Source organism: Ptychodera flava, chromosome 3 (genome assembly GCF_041260155.1).
Source record: "Ptychodera flava strain L36383 chromosome 3, AS_Pfla_20210202, whole genome shotgun sequence".
Classification (NCBI taxonomy): domain Eukaryota; kingdom Metazoa; phylum Hemichordata; class Enteropneusta; family Ptychoderidae; genus Ptychodera; species Ptychodera flava.
Genome location: NC_091930.1, coordinates 49,111,342 through 49,135,701, shown reverse-complemented (window position 1 = coordinate 49,135,701; position 24,360 = coordinate 49,111,342). Strand labels below are relative to the sequence as shown.

Genomic DNA, 24,360 nt, shown 5'->3' with positions numbered 1-24,360 from the left:
CATTGTGTGTAAATATATTCTGATTGGTTGCTACAAAATATTTACACAAAACACTGCATAAAAACCCTATAATACTTACTGTATTAACATGGATTATTGCATGTATTTTAGCTGAAGAGTGCATATACAGATGAATACAGTCAAGAATCCATTTTTTGTATTCAGCAAGCCTGTATTCATGTGGATTCATGTGAATTCACGTGTATTATACTATAATACAGGCAACTCATTAATGTGAATTTATCTGAATTATCGGGTTTTCATGCAGTGAAATTTACTCTAATTTGTTTGCTGAAGCTTAGAGTCATGTACAAATCAACTTTGTAAAACGCTTGGTTTGAAAGGCCATTCATTTGATCAAAAAGAGTAAGAGGTACACTTATTAAGAAAAGTAACATCATTGCGACCTTTCATTGTCTTCGCATAAGTGTTGTTATCCACACGCTCACTTGATCCTCGGAGGAACTTTATGACTGCAAGAATGAGGACTTAAATCTCTCGCAATTTTCGTTTACTGTAGGTCGATTTCCTTACAAAAACACGCCCCAAAGTGAGCTCATATCATTGTTGGAGAAAGGACATCGTATGGTGAGCCCAGACTGCTGTGAAGACAACATGTAAGAAATTAAAATACCAATCATTTTGATTTCATTCGTATGTTTATGCATGACAAATAATGTCTCCATTAAACATTGACATTATGCCCATTATTCAAACAGATATGAAATGATGTTGTCATGTTGGAAATGGCGTCCAAGTTTACGTCCATCCCTGCAATCCATGCACCAGGAGTTGAGGAACTTAAGAGACAATTGCAAGGTGAAGTAGCTGTATTAATTATTGATGTAATGGTAGATTAGATATTAACATATATAATGCATGGGAATATATGTTGGTGAATTATATTAGCATTATAGGAAAAAATCATCACTGCAACGGTTGGGACAATAATGACGATGACGAAACTGTCATATTTCCAAAGTTTTCTCAATGGCCGAAAATTTACCTCCTTAAAAATCCCATGGGCTTGAGATTATGTCCCGCATATCTTTCAAAATTGGCGCGAAGATGCATTTTCACAATTCTTTGTTCTAATTAAATGGTGGCGCCATTCAGAAACCCGTATAGTATGAATTCTTATGATTATTCATAGATGCCCTTGTGTACAAAGTTGGACAATAGAAAGACGCTGGTAGGGTGCTTTTCATACTTTCACGGCTTGGATCTTAAACAATAGTGTTATGTGGGCAAACTGATAACTTGTACATTGTTTCTTTTCAAAAGTCGGTAGAACTCAAAGTTATATTTATTGTACTTTCTAAGACGATTGAGCCGACAAAGAACTGTAAATGTATAAATTGAGGTTACTTTCGTGATTATAGGGGATGCACTCGATATTCTGATTTACACAGAGACACAGCTCTCACGCCGTATTACTACGTAGCCGCACCACTGCCCTTATTTTATAATTATTACAAAACTATAATGGTAATGTTGTCGGTGTTGTTGTTTTTTACTATTTCTTAGTTTTGCCATAATTTTCTTTTTATCCTTTTTAGACAGTAAGGATCATAAACTGTTGAAACTTGTAACAGGAGAGTAACATCAGGAATGTTTTATGTTTCAGGATTACAAAGACGTTATTGGCAAAATAACGGCAAGCAAAACGAAAGAACCTAAAGTGTGAATAGTTTCTTGCAAATTAATTTTAGAAATATCTCATGAGTTTGAACCGTGCTAATTTTGTCCAATCACTGCAAAATGCCTACTCGGTTGATTTTTTCCCGCTTTATACATGTCGCAAGAAGCATTTCCCATGTTCTATGATATTTGTATCGAGTTTGAACTCACACCCTACGTGATCACATATTAAGTAAATAATAGATCAAAACAAACGAAACCAGTACAGCAAATAGTAATAACGCAAAATTTGAACCACGTAATTTCACTACTAGTCGATTGATTTTAAATCAGCTACAGCTTATCATGTATACACACGATGATTCCTAACAAATTGCGGAGATTGTTACACATGTTAATGATTTTGTGAAAGAAAGAGACGTAAAAAGAAAAGAGTTCCATTGGAAACGACAAATAAGGTCATCTAAGAAACCTACCTTGTTTATGTAGATGTGACATTTAGACCTAACACAGCCTTTCAAGAAAGGATAAGCAGATGTATATCTTTTCTCATGATTGTGATTTGCAATGGTCACTCAATTACCATTTGGTTTTGTAATTTTCGGGGATACTGTCATGTGAAGCGTACTACTGGCTACCTGCTACCAAATACCTGGCTGTACTGTACCGTCTATCAACTGTCCAGGATGGTCATCATAGCCTTCTATTTTTGTTATCTCCAGTCTCTAACATTATTAAAGCAATTAAATACATTAAAGTAAACATCGGTAACAAATTCCCTGCCATGGATACTTGGCTAGAGTATAAATACATCGTTCACAGTAGTTACTTTACACCATTCTCAGTACATCTGCTAGCAGAAAACCATATCAAGAAGTACGAGGCAGGATAACTTCGAAGTATTTCATTGATAACGTATTAAATATTCATTCGTCTCCACCGCTCAATCAGACAAACGATCAAGCGTTGACTTTTTATAGAACTTTTAGGTAATACAAAAGACACTATCAGTTGGTTTAGCAATCCTACCATTTCTTTTAAAAAAGAAATATTGAAATTTACTTTGCTAATATGATAAACAATTGTGCGATATTGAAAGAAATTGTTTTCTCAACATTTAAGCAATCAAATTCTACTATATAAATATAAGCTTATATATATTTATATATATAAATATAAGCTTGCTGTGACGGAGTATCTGCTTCATATTAAAAAGAAAATTATTGGTTACTTAATATGTAACTTCCCGTTAGTGGTGTCGCGTTTGCATTTTTGTATTCCTTTTTAGAATAATGATATTTTTTATCGCCCATACAACGACTCTTTCTACTTAAGTCGCATAGCTACTTCATATACGTATGAAATACTGACTCTAATTTCACTGTTCGAATTTAATTGGGTTATTTGGATGCATTTTATGGTATATTTGATCCTCAACACGTATATGGACAAATTCGCTGTTGTACGCTAAAAAATATAGACCTTCAAATTTGTCTGTCATTTCTTTTTTTTATTCTATTATCGTGCTATTGTTTTGACTGTTTTATATTTACTCCAGCCTTTATTTCAAAAGTGTCTCTTCATTGCTTTGTAACTGATCTTGTTTAAGTGATATGCACCATTTTTATGCACCTGATTATCTGTAGACTCTTTTTATTGAGTACAACGGATAAGTTATAATAAATAAATGGAATCAAATGAAGAATGTAATTTTATGTTTATGATAATATCATGTCAGCAAAACATTTAAAAACGTTACATACTATAATATAGAAATAACGGGACGCACTGACCATTAACGTTTGTTTATGGGCAAGGGCGAGAGGAAAGCCAAAAATTAACGGGCGTGGCTTAGCGAGTCCGTTAATTTTGGCTTTCCTCTCGCCAGCGCCCATAAGTAACGTTAATTGTCAGCGCGCCCGTGGAGTCTGATATTTAAATTATATTATCAACAAACCCCCGAAACTAACAAAATTTACGAAAATTTCCCACGCGAACGTCAACAGTTCCCAGATTTTGTTAGAGAGTAGTGCGCGCTTGAAAAATTTTGCAAATCCGAAGATTTTTTGGAAAAAGTGTCTAAACCTGGCCTATAAGTGTTCAAATTCTATTTTATGATTGATTATGATCTTTGTACAAATTACAATTTGCCGTAAATTTACGATGTTTACGATATCATTTATATACATTGGCAAATAAACAAACCATTATTGCGTATTTGTGGTTGGTCACATGGTTCAGCTCGACCAATTAAAATGCAGCGCGCGCACTACTCGCTGACAGGTTCTGGGCCCCGGTTATCGTTCGCACGAGAAATGTTCGTAAATTGTGACGGTTTTTCGGGGTTCCAAGCCTTGTAAATATATAATTGAAATAATGATATGAAATGACGTGATATTGAGGTTATCACCAAGTATCGTCTATTCCTATGTCTTTTAAGCATGGGTGTCATTTGTGCTGTGTCAGAAACGAGACGAAGTCAACTGTCTGAGGCAGCACAAATGACACTCATCATTGCTGACACGACGCGAGGAACAGGCGACATGGGGTAATAACAGATTTATCATCCCCAGAAATTTACTTATGAAACAAAAAACATAAATTTTGAGGTTTTACTTTATTACGCCATCCGCATAAATATTGAATTTATTGTGCGAACGATACGAAGAAGTCAACATCACGATCGACATTGCGATGAATCTTCCAAATTTCAGTGAAATCTGAGAGAAATAACACTGGGATAAAAAATATGGCTGGATGTTCTGTAATATGATATCAAAAGATACACTGTAAGGAATTTTATCTATGCAAACGTCACCCTACAGCGCCATCTGTGGCATTGGTCACAGTTCTTCCAGTTCTGTCCTCTTTTTCACGAGCACGTCAGACAGACAACATTGCCTTTTACCGGCTCTACCCTTGGTCAGTTTTAACATCACCCGCCTCCTCCCCACACCACCTCAGACGGCCTGTAGCCAAATTCCATACTTTGTATGAAATTATATGATATAATGTGGTTATGTGATACGTGGTTTTTACAGAGTGTCTTCGAAAATTAACACCTAGCGATAATCTTGTGATAAACAAGGCATTTATAGAGTGAAAGACTTTTCCGTAATTTCTTTTTAGGATTTTTATTTTTTGCATGATTTTGTAAAAAAAAAAGAATTTTCTTGTGACCGTTTTTAAATCCCGGAGTCATCAATTTGAGAACAGTTCTGGTTCATCCTCAATCAAGTGATAACTATGCGGCCCACAACGTCATCAACAAGTTACCATTCGATCATTGAAGCCAACGATCTTTGATATACGAGGCAGTAAGCAAAATAATATGTATTTGTCATGTTGTGATTTCCGTTGGAAATAAAATCACCCTTCGAGAACACTGCGCTTTGCTGTCGTTGATAATTCTTTTTTTTTTTTGCTTTCGTCGAACTACTAAGGTCGACAGCGATAATCGCGTACCGTAAACTACCCGGGGGCCTGACTTTCGATAAATCAAATTTGCATTCCATTGTACTGAGCTAAAAATATCACATTGCCTTCGTGAAACATTACGGCCACGGTTGCATGTTATAGAGAAAGAATCCGGTATAGCTGACAGGTATGTCTGCAAATTTATTCATTTCTTAGTCTTTTATCAACACGTGAGTTCAACACGTTTGAATGAATCAAACCGATTGGTAACTCTTGTACTTGAAATTGTAAAGACGTCCAGGAAAAATCAAAGCCAAAAGTTAAATAGTGTCCCTGGTAACAAATGAACCATAATTATGCGATTTTCAAATTGTAAATTGTCACACTGTACGACTACTAGCAACAGTTCTCACTTCGAGTATAGTAAAGTATCTACTTTTTGATAATCGTTCGTAAAAGCAACAGATATGTAGAAGTGCTCGTAAGAGAGTTTGATCACGTAAAAGATATATGCAATGCAAAATGCGAGGTACATGACTATGCAAAAATTAATAAAGAATCATTCGTATAAAATCTTAGTATCGAAACAATGCTCATTGATATAATTTGCATAAATAAAAACTAATATATCTAAGATCATTTTAGTGTTAAAGCGATTATGGAGACTACACTTAAGACGATTACGTACAAGATAGCAGGAATGGTAAACTATGCTTACATGCCGGTTTAATGGCTATTTCTGTGACAGGTTTTACAGTTGCGAATAATAACAATAATTGGATCAATGCACCATTCCCTAGGGAATCTGTTAAGGTTATCTTTATAACTTTGACTTGTTTTTATCCCGTTTACAAAAGCTGTTTCATAATTGTGGCAAGTTTTTCCAACAAATATTCTCGTCATTATTCATCATTCATGAAGCTGTCAAAATAACATATGGAACAATGTTTGAGGTTTCGACACTTAAATCTAGTCTTGCTGTTTATATAATTGTAATTTGTTCAATGTTTAATATTGACATACAAAGCCAACAGTGCTGTCTAAATGTTTGGTCATCAAGCATTGCCCATTTAAAAATGCTTTGCCTTGAATTTCAGTTTCATGAAGTGACGCTGGTCGCCACAAATGTGAAACTTAGAACAAGACGTGTAATAAATACGTATTAACCGTGTTTATGTTATTAATGAAAACAATGCTATTTTGACACGAATACATTAATTTTATTCCGATCGAAATTATTATACTGGTCGCATAGTACTGTACTACATAAAATTACGACAACAATGACATGGTACTGCAGTAAAATCAAATAATGCAAGGAATATCCAATGAAATTTATCTTAAAGTTTCCTTATTAATTTTCTTTATGTGCCTAGACCCGGCGTCCGACTCTATTAAACTTGATTGCTGAGGCCATGGTCATGGTCAGCAGAATGCTTCACTTCATGTGCTATCGAACTAGCTCTACGTAGCAGGGCTGTGTGTTGTTAACGCTCGAATAAGCATCAGTTTAGTGGAGGAAGGTTTTCATGGAGTAAACGGAAGTGTTTGAATCCAAAACCCGCGTCGACCTTCGTTTTCGAGCACAGTTACCTCGTCTAGGTACACTACGTGCTATTAATATGTGCTTGTAAACTTATGTGTCTATGCGCGGAAACCGTCCGTGTCCAATGCCGGTTATAAATTCAGTAAATTTACGATGGAACTCTAACTCTCTAGCGAACACATCACAGTCAAAACCATTCGGCTAATCCCCCATCCTCTAAAGTTGTTCACTAACTGTCAGCCCAGCTACGCTGAGCTACTGTTGAATGGTTCTTTTTGGCTCATCATGGATGAAAACTTGATATGAATGCAATACAACCTCTTAAATGAGTCAACAAACTGTTTCAGTGAAGTGAAGTGAAGAGAAGTGTTAACTTTTCAGAATGTCCAAACGAGGATAGATTAAAATGACAGCACGCTTCGTAGTAAAGGATTGGACAGAAAATACTGGGAGTGTTTGGGTTTATTTTTTTGATGGGTGGCGATTTTTTGCGCAAGCAAGTTGAAGAGAAATTCACGTGCATATGTTCTGCTATCGGCCGTTCCACTCATTGAAAAGAAGTTAATCCCGATAAATAATAACGTTGTTTTCATTTAGATTCTAAGGAAATATTGTGTTATTCTTTGTTGTCAGACAAAAAAATCAACTGTATGTTGTTCTACTTTGCCAAATAAAAAAATCCCACAACGTCAAACTCAGAAAACATTCATAAAATCGATATTTATGTTGAATTTGCATAACAGACTTTCGGAATACACGTACACTTTGCCGCTTTTTATGATAACACATAGCAAAACCCTTATTGTGAAGTTTGACTGCTGCAATAATTAAGATATTAATAACAAATACAAACACAAATAAAATGCAGAAATAAAAAACAACTCAAAAAATCAAAAGAAAACAAAGTGCTGCTTATCATTGTCTGTAAAGAAATTAGCAAGGCTCGCGGAGCCTCAGTCTGTAGCGTTAAGGATTGTAATGAATTAAACAATAACTCGATAAACAATCTCTGAACTACATTGCACATTCATAAAGATGAAAACATTGATAACATTTTTAATGAGAAAATAAGCCTTATCTTAAGTTACAGGCATATGCTCAGTACAAGCCGGCCATTGCCATTGAAATTAATTACCAAGGTTTCTCTCAGGAATGAAACAAACATTTACGTTGAAAAATGTTTCAGGCACTGCAGGTCAATGGTACCGTTTTCTATGTACAATTATCTGACAATTATCACTCATATGTGGCATTTCGGAAGAATACAAACATCCCTTTATCAAATAAAATGTGCAAAGACATTCACTGGAAGTGGATGACGTAAGAAAATTCCACCCTTTGCTTAATTTCAACAGATTGTTTCCCAATGAATACTGTACATTTACCAAGCATAATGTCACTGACATTACTCGTACTAGTCTGTACCACCAGACCAGGTAAGCAGTGTATTAATGTCCTCTTTTCCGATACATTTTAGGTTCAGATGACACGGGGAAGCTTGCTCGTAGGCTTGGTTGCTAGACCTGCACATACGGCTATATGGCTCTTGAATCAAACACTGCTATCAAGTTTCTGGGACTTTTATTGTAGCGTTGGCTAGGCCTTTCACATTTTGGAAGAATGTAAATAGTTTAGGAAGGTTAAACGGATTAAGATAATTTTAAATAAACAGCAGTTTCGAGAATTAGAGGATTATAATTAGATCAAATTAAATTAATAATAATATTATTAGACAAGTCAGTAATTTTTCGATCGTATTCGAACTCACAAAGTATGGTACCAAGTCACCTGGCGAAGACATCACAGTCAAAACCGCTCGGCTGTTACATTTTCGACCACGACCCCTCCACACGCTGTAGAGTTCATGAAGCACTCGCAGCTCACCCACTCGCTATTACACATCACACATACCACCTTATCAGAGCAAAATAAATCAGAAAAGGAAATGATTATTTTGCAATATTACGAAAAAGGGAATTACAAACCTGCACGGTTACTACGCAATATACCCTATATTATATTTGCATTTAGTTGCTCTCTTTAGGTAGTCTGGCAGAGACCCTGCGATTCGCGTTCTCCCTGTTGGAACACGCGCGCCCTTCAGAGACGCGACGCGAATCCCAGGGTCTGGACGTTCTTGCAAGCGACCGGTCGGATTTCTGCCTGATCCGGGTACTTTATAGAACTCCACACACCCGTTAATCAAAACAAAAATGACAAGTACCATAGCCAAATAAAATTAAAAATGAAAAATAAAAACATACTGCGTATATAAGTCTACCAGCTACTAGTAAAACTTTTCTCCGCCCAGTTAGATAGGTGTTTCTCCTGACGACACTACCCTTATGAATATTCATACCCTTGCAAAAACGGACAGTCGCTGTGTCTGGCAGCGCGTGCTCACAGCTGCACAGCGTAGTCTTCGAATGCAGGCCCATCGTGGGCGCGCACAAAACAAGGCACAGCGACTGTGGAGAGTCTATCTTTAAGGGTGCATGTATGAGGAGCAAATGTATTGTCATAGTGATATATGCTGTGGCACATCGTTTTCAGAATAGGTCAAGAAGGTAATGCTCTTATCAACAGTGTTTGGGGGAAGAAAAATATATAATTGAAAAAAACTAGTAACATTTAATCAAAATTAAAACAATTTTAATGTCTAACATGCTGTTTCTCACTCACTACGTTTTGAAAAGGCCGAATCCAAGGCTCTCAAGCAGATGAGAATAAATCAATATGATGATATCTCTATTCCTATAGTCTCTACTTTCGATTTGCATCAAGCATATGAGTATTGATTCGAGGGGAAAAGAAAAACCAAATGGAATTTTTTTTAATTCTTTTCATCTCATTATATTTATTAACGAATTTTATAACAGTGACGAGTTCGATTTCCTGGGCAGTTACACCAAAAGATGCATACGTCAGAGAAGGAGATACATTGACACTGAATTGTTCAGTGAATTACTCTGAGCACACATCACAATTTCTACTTCCTGGATGGACAAAACGTCCACTGAATGGTAAATCCATTGACGATATATGGATAGCCATCAATGGTACTTCAGTCAATGATTGCTGTGACGTAACTGGTGATAAATCAAAGGGAGAAAGTAATCTGGTCATCAAGAGAGTGACTGAAGAGAACAGTGCCCAATGGCATTGTGTACATAATGCACTGAGATCTGCTAAGGCAACCATTACCGTGATTGGTAAGTTCATCCTCTTCGTCTAATGGAAATTACTGGCAATATTGTAAACTTCCAGTGGGAATAACATATTGTTTTCAAATATATGTCAGCGAAATACTTGATAAAAACTACAAACACTGGCAATGAAAACTTCCTTTCGCTGCAAGTGCTGGCTATCTCAATCAATGGACTTCATCAACTTTTATAATTTCATACCGCACTTTTGACGTCAATAATGACGAGTCACATATTTCCATTAACAGATCCCGACGACCCTGTCTGTACTGCAGTCAGTGGTATAGGCCAATATAATGAAGTCATCGAGAACACTGAGGTAACATTACGGTGTCGCCTACATACTGAAAGTATCATCCCAGTTGGCAGACTAGTGTGGTATAGAAACGGAGCTGAAATCAAAAGTGGTAACAGTCCCCTCCATATCAGGACAACAATAACAAGAGATGATCATGGTGTTCCTTTCAGCTGCAGATTAGAACACAGTAGCAGTTCCTCGTCCATTTCATGTTTAAATACGATTACACCAGATGTTCAGTGTAAGTTCATTCCGAAAAGTTTATTCTTGTAATACAATGTCTTAAGATTCACCGGAAACTGGTATTATTTTCTTCTAAATCACAATATAATGTCAATGCAAAGGCAGGAGCACAGCTCCTCAAAAGAAGTACGGTGTGTTTTTTTTTACTTTTCTGACCATGGTAAATATTGCACGACAGCGCTTTCCTTATTTCTGCCGTGGACGAAAAAAAGAAAACAAAAAAAAACAAAACAATTCTTCGCGGTCATTGTTGGAAATTTTCCGCGCTGTTGGAAATTTATCTCCACGCTGTTGGCGATTCTCCGCGCCGTTATAAATTTTCCTCTACTGTTTAAAATTCTTCGCGCCGTTGGAAATTTATCTCTACTGTTCAAAATTCTTCAACCTGTCGGAAATTTTTCTTTATTGTTTATAATTCTCCGAGCTGTTGGAAATTTCTCTGTACTCTTTGAAATCTTTTCACTGTTTGAAATCTTTCTACTGTTTGAAATGCTTCTCTGACCTTTGAAGACCACATGAGATTTTGTCGATAGAGTGTTCTTATATATTATCCATTTAATTTTTTCTGTTTGACGTCACCGTCTCTTCGTACAATTCTCGCTTTCGACTCGGAGTTGTAACGCTCCGCCAAAAACACGAGCGTACGATACCACACAAAGAGACAAATTACATGGGAATATAGTTTATTACATGAACAGTTTTCTTTTCTTTTGGTTGATGCGGAGTGATCAAAATTATAGTCGAGGATTGCAAAATATTGTCGCGATCTGGGTTTTATTTCCTGGATTACTTTCATTCAATGAGTGAAACGGTCAATCGCCCTGTAGATATGCTAATGCTTACTGGGTTTTTTCATTCATAAATCCTATCAAGTTAAAATTTTGAAACAGTAAACCACCTATAGCTGCAGCCTGAACTCTGAAGTGCAGCGCTATTGACTGGTGGTGATAGCCTGCTGTAATTGTGACCACGTACATATACCTCATCTGGGTCACAATGGATGCCATCGAACTTAACTTTTCGGGCTCGCAAAGATCGTAAGCTCGTGATATTCAGAAAGCTACGACACCTCCTAGATTAAGAACTTCTGTTTCGATCTTGTTGTTGCCTTCCCTACGTATATTTATTTGAAAATATTCTGAATATATCTGCCATCCTAACCAATCAGATATACGGATTCGGTCTCTTTATCTTGTCAGTCATTGTCTCGCGCTGTCCCGACGCCAAAAGAATCTGCCATCGGCTGACAAAAGGTGTTTCACAGCTAGCGCCCGACAGCCATAGTACTATAACAAGATATATTCAGAATATTTTCAAATAAATATACGTAGGGAAGGCAACAACAAGATCGAAACAGAAGTAGTTCTTAATCTAGGAGGTGTCGTAGCTTTCTGAATATCACGAGCTTACGATCTTTGCGAGCCCGAAAAGTTAAGTTCGATGGCATCCATTGTGACCCAGATGAGGTATATGTACGTGGTCACAATTACAGCAGGCTATCACCACAAGTCAATAGCGCTGCACTGCAGAGTTCAGGCTGCAGCTATAGCTGACAGCTGATGGCCTCGGCGCAGAGCAAAGCTGCAGGTTTGATTCCGATCGAGAATTAACGAAAATTATGTGTTGAAGGAAATTGACAGTTTTTCGTCTAATGATTTGATGTTTTTGCCTATGTAGCATTCTAAAGATCATATGGTACTTATTTATTGAGTCGAACGTACGATGAGGTGTAGCTTTCGGGTTATCACCGGGTTCAACGTCCACATTAAGCGTCCGAGAGCTTACGCTTAGACTGGAGTACGTATAAGCCGCGACGACACCCCTATTCTTTGGAAGAGCTAAGAAAGGTTTAGCGCGACTCAAAATTCCGTTGGACACGCCTTTTATGTTTCCATGTCTGAATTTATCGCATTTAATAATTCTTCGTAAAATGTCATGAGAGCACGACATCGATGGCGATAGATCGGACAGATCGTGACAGGTCGAGGAGTGCAACATGCTGCATCATCACCCAAACGGAACTTTCAAAGGCTTCATTAAAGGTTAACTCCTCCGATATGCTCGCACATGCAACGACAACAGAGAATTCACGAAAATGGTCATCTTTTCACACGAAACCTCAACAATGATATTATCAAACAGAAAAATCACGTATCAGACAAGCAATTTAAGCTAACAAAGCGTCAGCTGTACCTCACAGATAAAGATAAGGGGAATGACGTCACAACGAGAGTCAGTCCTATCATCCTAACTAGCCTGATCAAACAATTTTAAAAATAACTGGAAAATAATGGAGGCCGATCAAACACTGGCCAACGTTTTGCCAGAAAAAACTATTATAGCATATAAAAGGAATAAAACATAAGAGACATCCTCGTTCAAGCAAAAATCAACACGGGCATACAAATGAACGAACACGAACAGTCTGACCAACAAACAACTCAAAGTTCAGACCCTAATATAGCCATACTAGCATCTCTCTCTGATGAACAATCGCTACCATCAAATTAACACGTGGGGGAAACAGAAAAAAGAGGGACTGGTGAAGGAACCGCACTGTAGTTCCGAAACACCGTTAAGACGAATCACTCTAACATATAACCGGTTTTTCCGAGGACCCAGATCACATGACAAGGGACAAAGCAATATCGATTCACCAGTGTCTCCCCATGTTGCTCCATATCAGAACACAAATTGATCGATTCAATATACCGCAGCACTTACAAAGGTAGAAAACGATGTATGAAGCTGCCCTCACTTTCCTGTATATTCAAACGGCATTTCTGCTGTATCTTAGAGCGAAATTTCAAATTGTAGAGAGAAATTTCCAACAGCACGGTGATTTTTTAAATAGTACAGAGAAAATTTCTAGCAGGGCGGATAATTTTAAACAGTAGAGAGAAATTCCCAACATCACGAAGATTTTCCAACAGCGCGGAGAATTGTCGTTTTCGTCCGCGGTACGTTTCACTTGTGTTTATGACGGTATCATCACTTGCAACGACCACACCATTTGGGACTGATATACTAATATTATGGTTATCCCATGTAACAACGGGGTTAGTTAAACATATGGTCCTTCCAGGAACAAAATACTTATCGCGTATAAGCTTATTTCTTGCACCTTACATCCGTGTGTGCAGTGCGCACTGAAATATAAATTAAGGTAATCGAACATTACATTTGCCCGCAACAAGATGAATAGGACATCAAGTGAATCGAATCGTGGAAAAATAATCTTTACACGAAAGCATCGCTGTTTACTACACCTAGGACATGATATGTTTGTACGAAGATTATGCATTTCGGTTGATTCAACCGAAAATACAATTTATTTCATCAATAATTATGGTTCTAAAAAGTAGCAAGTCGTTATTTATTTAAATATCTTTTCGTATTCTTATTGATCTTTTGTTACAAAAACAGACCATCCTCAGGTGACAACTCCGTTAAACTTATGTGTAAAGGAGGGAACAACACTTAGGATCAATTGTGAATATGTACCGGGTAACCCAACACTGACTGCTATTCAATGGAAAATTCCAGGCAGAGAATCGTTTACAAGGCACAACCCTATTATAATCGACAAAGTTAATTCATTGAAACATAGCGGAGTCTATACATGTAAAGTGAACAACACATATTTCAATGGAGAGCAAGGGGAGAGTTTAAGTCACACTGAAGTACGTGTTGAGTGTAAGTACAAACCCATAATATTGTTTGCAAACATTCAGCAACTTCAATCGCTAAAGATACGAGGTGTGTTTAATCTTATACTTGGGATATTAGTGAGTTATAAGAAAGGACTTAATGTTACGTGTTGTGTTTGAGTCACCCTAAAGAGATTGCTTTTACTTTTGTACCGTTATCCTAGGGCATACAATTTGACAATAATTTACTTTGTTATCTAATAAAACAATTGATTGACGGTCGTTTTATTGCCGCAATAAAGTGTATGATTAGAGCTATCATTCAGACACACCTTGGCCATTATGACTCAAAGCATGAAAACAGTCAATAAATTATCACGCTCATATATTCGTACTTACGCTGCTTCTTTTCATGTTGAAAGTGATTATGGTATCACGACTTATTCATCTAATAGTAGTTACGGTGTTGTCAAAGCGGTTGATTGACCCGATAAAACAAACAAACAACATCGTCCCTCCAAAATATGTCTCCAATGCACGTTAAATTCAACGGTTTTGCCCACGACCCGCGCTGAACACGTTGACATACAACCGTGCTCTCCTGACTTTTCCTCATTAACATTGATCTTAGACATTCAATGAGTTCAAATTGACTTGTGTCTCCAGACGTTGAACAAGATTAGAGCATAGACATATCAGCCAAATGCGTACCTAATTTACCAAAGGCAAGGTTGCGACATGCGGAAATATATTAATAGCATTTCAATCTCAGCTGTACTTCTATTATCAATTATTTTTACTTATTGAACCAGCATAATGTTTATTTTAGATCGCAACATCGGAAAAACCCAGGACACAAAATTTCAACAAGAGAGAGATGCGGTGGCAAATTAGTAAATGTTTGTAATGTCTAGCGCATGGTTGGAATATACTTAGGAACATAATTTTGTACAAGTACATGAATGGCTTAAATAATCTTGTAGTGCTTGCCTTTACCCATATGCTTGAAATGTATCGTTGAACAGTACAGCTATTGAACATGTCATTGGCTTTGGAAACGTATTGAATGAGAGAGTTTGTGCAAGTAGGCAGAGTAAAAATTCTTCGTTCTTGTAAGCAACAAATCTAAAATTTCATTTCAACTGTTACAGACTCATTTCTTCTGTTAGGTCACATTGATAACAATTTTGTTATTGACAATGATATTCAAAAGTTGTGGAAAATGCACTTGAGACTAGCTGGATGTCTGCACAAGGTATCCTCATACAACGCAGCAATTTAATAACCGATGTTAGACCAATTAAAGCACCCAAGAATAGATGGGCACTGTGTAATCTTCAGATAACCACTTGTTTCTTTTTTTTATTTTATTTCTCATCAGATGAACCGAAAGTTGAAACACTTCCGGTTCAACGAGTGAAACAAGGAGATGACACGTCATTGACATGCAATGCAAAGGCCATTCCTAACGTTGATAAGTTTCAGTGGATTACGCCAAGTGGTTCTGTGATGAATGGACGCACGCTTACACTGCAGAATGTACAAATATCAGATAGCGGAATTTACAATTGCACAGCGAGAAACACTTTTTGTCATGAAATTGGTGGTTACGGGCAGGGTTGGAACTATACATACCTTGATGTACTATGTGAGTATGAGAGAGAGGGGGAAGGAAGGGAGTGGAATATATAAAAATTAAGAGAGGAGGAGGGAGGGGTAAGCCAGCAAGATTGACAGAGGCAGGGACACACAGAGAGACAGACAAGCGAATACACTGGGTAAAATACTTAATATACGTCCCAGTATATTAACGTATATTTCTAACTAGTGTTAACTACAGTTAGTGAGAAACATATTAAGATGACAGAAAGGACACAAACACTTAAACAGATAGGCATAAAAAGACAAATTCAAAAACGTATTATTGTAATTTCCTTGAAATTATAACTAATCCAGACAATGTATAAACTTACAGCACCTTCCCTCTAGAAGGCTAGATTTGTCTCCTTTTCAATCTTATTTATTTCGTTTAGTTTTATCGTCATGCAGTTATAACATACGGGACGATGGTATGTGTTTCAAAAAGTATTTCGAGTGCGTTTTTCACGTTATTATTTAATAATCATTATTATTTGCAGAAATTTTGATTTCGAACCACCGTTGTTTTGAAATGCCCTTTTAAAGTATATGTTGTACGAATTTAAGATTTTACAGATTTTAAAATACTGAAAATAAGTCATTATTTACTTCATCTCATTGCTTTTTAAAGATGTGCCAAAGGAAGTCTTTCTTACTGGTAACACGACTAAAAAGACAGACGAGTCTTTGACGCTTACATGCACAACAAGCCGGAGTAATCCAGATTCGACCGTCACGTGGTATAAGAACGGTTCACCTTTAAAAGGACATTCTAATGTTATCAACATTACGACGATTACCGAGGAAAGTAGCGGACACAATGGATTTATAACGAAAGAACAATTGCAATATAAAGTTACACCTAGCGACAATGCAGCAAAGATACAATGTTCAGCAAGCCTTGAGGATTTCCCTAATACAACGATTGTATTCTCAAAGGAAATTACTATGTCTATTTTCTGTAAGGATACTTTTAATTATAATTTACCTTGAAAGGTTTTGTAAACGTGGTTGACAAAACATGTTTCTTGATCACCTTTTTTGCCTAAAAATCATTTGTGATCATCTTTTCGAAATGGTGATTTTAAGTTACTAAGTAAGCAAATCGAGTGGTTTTGAGAAAAAAGATTATTTGTGTCAAATTACATTACCCGTTTTGATTTTCTATTTCACTTCTTTACAGTTCCGCCGAACCATACTGAAAACTGTCTTACTCAGCTAACAAAAACAACCCCAGGAACAGAATTGATAGTAGATCAATTGTTGACGCTTCAGTGTACTTCCTGTAGCAGTAATCCGCCCGCCGATATATTGTGGTACATGGACGATCGTGAAATGAAGTCATCGAATCAAGCAGAACACAGTGATGGTTACTTCAACGGTACAATATCAGAAGAAAAACTTCATATCAATTTAACCTATAAGCACAACGGCCGTTCGATACACTGTGTAGCAACCAGCCGGATTTTTTCAGGACAGACATATGAGTCAAAGAAGATAAACTTGGATGTACATTGTGAGTAATGAACAGTACTAGTATTATTTAAATGTATGTTTGTTCCTTTTCAGAGCAAGAAAATTTGCGTATGTGGTAAATGATTTCTTAAAAAATCAATAAACTTTATGTTTGAAGATGCGCCGTTTCCCGCCGATGAAAGATTTACCAGAAGAGTAGCAGTGAGCGTCGGTAAAACTGCTACTCTACAATGTCAGATGAAAGGCAATCCAACCTTATCTATGCAATGGTATGACCAAGACAGAAGTGAATTACAACCTGACGATAACAGACGCTATGTCGAAGAAGACCTAAAGGAATTAATGCAAGAAAGCACGCTGTACATTCAAGATGTCAGCAATAGCGATTATGGGAGATATTATTGCAGAGGTGAAAATAAACACGGAGATGTCGAGATTGTCATAATTCTCTCAAGAATATGTAAGTTGACTGTAAAAACGTATTCACATTGACGCATTAGGTCATGAATATCATGCACAATCATTTTTCATGTGCTTGTGTGTTTGTTTGCGTCTAATCAGCTATCGCTGTTCATATTTTAGCATATTGCATATATGACAGTCCTATACTAGTTCATGCTATTTTTTTCTTGTGTTTGTTAATATCGCAGCAGCTGCTCCGGATGCAGTCTCAAATATCAAGATCAGTGTAATGGCGGACATCACAACTGTGCATTGGACACCGGGTTTTAACGGTGGCAATGATCAAAAATTCTACGTAGAGTATGTACAATTGCCTGAAGGTGTCAAGAAAACGACTGAAGAAATCAATGACAATGAGTTGGGAGACATCTCTGTCAATATAAGTGGCTTGGTTGAAGGGTCACGTTACAACATAACAGTTGTCAGCAAAAACGATATCGGAGAAAACAGAAGTTCAGCGCTGACGCTATTGGTAGAAGGTAAGCACAACAGAAGTTGAACGTCAACAGCAAGGGCAGAATGTAATCTTTGTAAAGCTGTTACAAGTATTTTCTATTAATATCTGTCAACGTTATGTCTCAATTTTACTTTTGAGACAGTTTCCAGACCCGAACATTATACCAATGAAATTGCATTGATAAATGCCAAATACGCTCATCAGAACGTCTAAAACTAGAAATATTTCTGTGTTAAGATGAAAAATTCTATGTGATTTCCTAAGATTTCATTTCAGAAACAAAACCAGCCCAACGAATCAACTTGTATAATAAATCAACTACTGGCTAATGAATTTTTAATAAGTTGAGTAGATATTTCGGTAGGAAATAAGGACTGAAAAATTGAGCGTTTTACCGCCCAGAGGCGAACGAAAGAAATGGTCATCTTAAATTTGGAATTCAAGAAGGTGGGACTCGTTTTTGTCTATTTATTTGTTTGTTATGAAACAGCAAGGAGACGATTTTGAAAAACTACTGCCCCGTTGAAAAACTTGCTATTGTGTTCAGAAGTATCCAACACGATTGGAACTAAAATGGGAAAATTTGATGAGAGTAATTATTAGGAAAGTGTAAAGAAATCGAAATTTTTACAGCTGCAATTTTTAAAAAAATGATAGAAAAGTAAATTTTCAAACATTGTTGTCATCGAACAAAACAACGGAATCACAACGATTTTTGCAAACCTCTTTCATCGGATTCATTTTTATGAAAAAAAAAATTTGTGTAATTGTTATTAGGAAACATGATAAATTGTATAAATTTTCTCTAATTGACGACTCTTGTGTCATGGCATTTTGAAATGTCCCTGTCCTTTTCGTGAATGTATTTCTTCATAAACAGTGCACATTTGAATGACCAGAAAAGCTCAAACATTTTCATTCAAATATAAATATTGTTCATATGTTTCGAACAATATTGCATGAGATACTATAATGCATTAATCTTTAAGGCCCTGATACGGGTTTGCGGACCGAGGTTGTACGGCGGAAGGGCCCGAGCGTGCGAGGGCCCGTACGCCGTACGACCGAGGTCCGCAAAACCCGTATCTGGGCCGTAAAGGTTTTATCATTTACCTTATTGAACGGTTGAGATATGTTTCACTATTTATCAATAAAATTTGTTAAAGTTATGGGCGTAAATTAAAAAAAACATGAGCCACGCAACTTTGCGGATTAATATGTACGATGTTGTCATTTGTTCTGTTGTGGAACGCGTCACGAGCTTGTTCTATGCGAACGCCAATGTCACTACAGAATGAGCACAGATGAGTAGTTGATCCTGCTCGTTAAAATACACTTTCTCAGCAAAACATTGAGAGGAGACCATCAAGCACTTGTTTTAAACCAATTTTGATCGGAATAAGATTCGAACTGTCTACAATTTGCTTCAAAACTACAAGCGAAGCGCATAGAAACGGGTTCGAATCTCGCGCTGACGTGCTTTCGAATGGAATGTACGTGGATAGCAACGCGCGTAGCAACGACAACGAAAAAGTTCGAAAAAGCGCGCACACTACCTTATTTGGGCAAAGTGTGCCTGGGCGTGATACGGCAACTTATTACACACCTGTAAGAGCGCCTTTTCCCATAGGTTTACATGGGTACGTGAATCTAGGTATATGATAATGATATTTACTAACCGATATGTACGTTTGCTATTTCTACTATAACGGTCAGCCTCTCTCTCTCTCTCTCTCTCTCTCTCTCTCTCTCTCTCTCTCTCTCTCTCTCTCTCTCTCTCATTCATCAGTTTATTATGTAATTGTTTCTACTTTTAATTGCAGTAACAACTATCCCTGCTGCACAGCAGTTTGAATCACGTGTTTATCCAATAATCGGTGCAATCTGTATCGTGTTTGCTGTACTGGCAGTTCTGACAGTGCTCGTCATAAAGAATCAGAGGAGAAAGAGGAAAGGTAATCCAATGGGTTTAGTTAGTCATAACTATTTGAGGCTATTTAGACACATGTACCTATCAGTCAGTAGCTTAGATTAAATCACAAGGAAATGTCATCATATTTTTTTTTCAATTCATAGTGAATTCTTTTCTCTTCTGATCCAAAGCACTGTCATTAATGATGACTGGGAAACCTTTTATATCAACCTGAAAGATTTTTCTTCGGCTCAAATATGCAAAAGAATAATGCATTACAAATCCAACAACTCACTGTCTCTTGTGACCCACATGTTATCACTTTGCCAGGTACCCTTCCCCATAGTTTATCCAAAATGCTATAATCTGGAGAAAACTCAGTCGATTTGCCACATTTCACGTCTGTTGATACCAAATGCTGGGGAACCAAAAAATGTAAAGATTCATAAAAGCAGCTGAAAGGAAATATTATTTGTGGTTTGTTGAGCAATTAAATACTTTATAACATGCACGTCTACTGTTACAGTTTTTTAATTCTCTTTTATATGCAATCTGTTTCTTCCTTATTCTCAGAACCGAGAGAAAGGGGAAGGTATGTATATTATGATCGTAAGAGTAACGTCTTGTGCCCTCAGTCATACAAAGGAAACCATATATTGTAGCGAATGTACAATCCCCAATGATGAGCGAATTGAAAGTATGATAAGCAAGCAATGTTGATGATGAGTAGTTGAGAATGATAAGGTTTACGTTGTAAGCATGTTATCAAGCGACAAAGGAATGAAATGTTAAGATATGCAGTTTAATTGAAGCCCTTAAAATCCATCTAATATTCATGATTTCAGTTTAATGTTGGTCCCATTTCCGTAATATGACAGTTTTTTCCTTCATTAACTTTTCAGGGAATCTCATCACAAGGATCCGCTAGAATTAACTCCACTGCATGGTGTGTATCACGGTTTGTAACGTTATCAGAAAAATATTGCTGTTTCTTTAAACATCACTTTATATTTTCTGTAATATGTTATTCTTAGCATTTTACAGAGAGAAAGGTTATCACAAAATGAAATTAAATATTATGCAGTCTTTCATTGAATGATGCAAGTGCACGGTGTGCCTGTGCACGATATCTTTCATTGAATGATGCAAGTGCACGGTGTGCCTGTGCACGATATCTTTGTTTCGACACAACTGACAATGTTCATTTGCTTATATCCTGGTTATGCCGACACGTATGAATATCCTAAAAGAGAGACAGTCAGTATTTGAAGTCATAGTGTTGTCTTAGAAACATTTGACAGTATTGTAGGGCATCAAAATCAAATGCGTTTTCATGATCGTTTACCGTTTGTTATCATGTTCGCTATCTACGAGTTTTATGAAATCAGCATCAAGACTACCGACCTAAGTTTTTGACGATTTTATCAACAAATTATCAGCCTTGCTGAGTTCAATATAAGAGGAAATATTATAGATAATAAATAATTGCCGAAAGCTTTTTAAACAGTAAAACTAATTATAAATCTGATAACTGTCTCTCCTGCTTTAACTCATTTACAGAAAACGTTGAGCAGAGAACCGGACAAATGCATCGAAATCAAGGCGTACGACAGCAAGGTCCTTTCGACGATGGTAAAGTCAATTTAATATTATGGTGTACACCCTGAACGTACTTTTTCACTGATATTGTCTTCATTATATTTTCATGGTTTCTCTATATGAATGCGATGATTACCCTTTCCCGATACTCTTGTATTCTACAAAGATCAACATAACAGTGGCGTAATGATTTTGCCAAAGCCAGTATTCTTATCATGGTGACTAGTCATATACTTGAAATAGCGTATGTTGACGCACATGACTCGGCATATAAAAATCCGCGGATAGAAAATGAAAATAACACTATTCTTTAACAAAATATAATTTCCTTGTCAAATTTCAATTCATATAGTTTTTGCAAAGTAAATCTTTGAAAAATAGCCCTACTTGCCACCATTGTTTTTCAGCTTTATTCTGCGTGACCCTCATAGCAAATATCATAAGACACTACCAAATTTTAGACACGGGCGTGCGATTCGACTTATAAAAAGTGGAATTTCTATAGCAAGAAGCCAAATACACATTACGTTTATCATTGGAAAATTATTGTTCGAAATGTAAATATTCTGCTTATGACTGATTAGAGTAAGTGTCCATTTAAAGGTAAGGTACACATCTATGCCATTACATGAACATTAATTTGTTAACACTTGTCTTCTTTCTTCGTGCCTGTAGATTTAACATGTGATGTTATCCAGCCTTACAAGAATTTACCAAACGTCCCTGAGCAGAGAAACGCACCACCCTTTTTTACAAATGTAGAAGGTACGTCCGTAGTACAAATGTCATGATGTTGAAATCTCTGAATGTAGATGGCTACCGTTTAAATGTAGAAGATACATTAAAAAACGACTAACCCTTTTTGAAATGTTTTAAAATGTGAATTTTTCTAAATTCTAGAACACTCTGCTGTGAAACGGAATGAAGAAATATCTGCAAAATCACCTAAACTTCAAATTCAATCTGAAACCATTACTTCGAGACCAGCATCCCCTGAGTCACGAAGAAAAAGCTTGACAGAGGACGAAGATGCTTCCTGCTATGCGCTATTGGAAAACCCCGTTCCTCTTAAGGAAAATACGTCGACAAACAGCAACAATCTCGAAAAATCAAAGACCAATGCAAACATTGAAAATGCGAACAGAACACCGACAAAGTGTAAACTTGACCATGTTGAAACTGCGCGAGGTCTGTTCGAAAATTTGCCATCGCGTAGCAATGTTGGAAGCAGCCTGGAACTACCAGAAGGTGATCACGCAGCAACAGCACTAACAGCTGAGCAACATTCATATTTCCCAAACGACGGATCAGCAACAGAAGACTCCGACGGCAATACGTATGATAATTTGCAAGGGATATCACGCAGCAGCACATCAACAGCGTCAGACCCGAGGCCAGAGCTGCCAAGGAAAAAGGTGTAACTCATTTCATTTCTTGGCAATTTCACGCTTGAAAGTAAAGTGCACATAATTTTAGTTGTTACTTACAAAAAGAAATAAGACTTCAGAACGGTTTGTCTCCCTTTTATCATTTGATGTTGCATATTGTAAACTTTGTTTAATTTCAGAGCATGATACTTTTGACAAGTAGGAATCAAAGTGGAACTGATAATAGAGTGTTTTCTGAAAACATTATATCTTGCCAAAAAGAAAATTAATGCAATAATGTTTGGTGTGTGCATGTATTTATCAACATGCTTGTACCAAACAAGGTGCATTTAATAGAAGTCTATATCTCCAGCGCGTCTTGTCACTTGACGTCTCCACAATATGTCCCATACTTCCCTTTTGTGGATCAGCCTCCCCCGTTCTTCTTATTGTGTGTCTATTATTCCTAGAATTACATTTTTCTGTCCTCGTAGTTTAACTCCTACATTTATATACCTTTAAACCAAACAGCTGAAGGCAAACGTGGAAGGACTCATTTATGCTGAATTGGAGCACTTTGGTAGAAAACAGCCTCACACTGGAAGAATACGTGAACGCCAGTCAGATCCAGTACTGTATGCCACCATAGACCATGCCAAGACCTCAAAAATACGCCGGGAGCAACAGGAGAGAGCTGAGCATTTACATGATGACAATGCGCCGGGTTCATCCAATAACACCTTATAGGTCGTCTTTGCATCAGTTGTATTTAATGCAGTTGCATTGCATCCATTATCATATACCCACGCCCATATCGCTTCATCCTTGTGACGTTTACAGTAAAATGTCAGCCGTGATATTTCACGGTTAACGGCGAGACATGCTCGATAAACGTCATCGGTTTTAGAGTATTCTCGAACTACATTTGCAATTTGATGGTAAACAACTTAAACAAACAAAATGATTGCCGATCACTGCCTACGAAGAGATTTCGCCTACATAAAACTTTAATTTAAGGGGCTTTGAGGAACATGGGTATTTCGGGGTTGCTAAAATACGGAAATAACATGTTAAGGCTCATAATAGTTCGCCATGGTTTTTTGTTCAAAATTCAAAAGCTATTTCAAACATTCTGCCGTTCGCACGGCGCGGTACGGTCCTACTCCAAACAGGTAGCGAGCGCGTTGCAAGATAGCGTGCGACGCCTGTTGACATAGCAAGGCATAATAAAGTAAACCTCAAAATTTAAGATTGTTTTTACTATGAGCGATATTACGGGCATGGGTATATGATAAATCGGATATTACCCAATATCGCCTGTTCCTTGCGTCGTATCAGTATTCGTGTCATTTGTGCCGTGTCAGACACACGACTTGGTCTCGTGTCTGACGGAGCACAAATGAAACTCTTGCTGTCACAACAGAGGAATAGGCGATATTTAAGCAATA

At 37.0% G+C, this 24,360-nt stretch overlaps 1 protein-coding gene and 1 long non-coding RNA gene across 3 annotated transcripts; both read left to right on the top strand.

Moving 5' to 3' along the window:
- The first annotated feature begins 526 nt into the window (after nt 1-526).
- LOC139127061 (uncharacterized) lies at nt 527-2,759 on the top strand. Its single transcript, XR_011550916.1, has 3 exons — nt 527-617; nt 720-819; nt 1,628-2,759. It is a non-coding gene; the product is annotated as an uncharacterized lncRNA (long non-coding RNA).
- Nucleotides 2,760-16,276: 13,517 nt separating this feature from the next.
- Nucleotides 16,277-24,360, top strand: LOC139130206 (synaptogenesis protein syg-2-like). Of its 2 annotated transcripts, none has more exons than XM_070695953.1 (11): nt 16,277-16,600; nt 16,823-17,155; nt 17,273-17,575; nt 17,769-18,056; nt 19,858-19,989; nt 20,520-20,538; nt 20,849-20,892; nt 21,507-21,578; nt 22,221-22,310; nt 22,446-22,960; nt 23,444-24,360. In XM_070695953.1, exons 1-11 carry the CDS (start codon nt 16,588-16,590, stop codon nt 23,657-23,659), a joined length of 2,025 nt encoding a protein of 674 aa, XP_070552054.1. In that variant the 5' UTR covers nt 16,277-16,587; the 3' UTR covers nt 23,660-24,360. The 2 variants fall into 2 exon arrangements, with proteins under 2 accessions (XP_070552054.1, XP_070552052.1); XM_070695951.1 differs by having other exon boundaries at nt 17,766-18,056.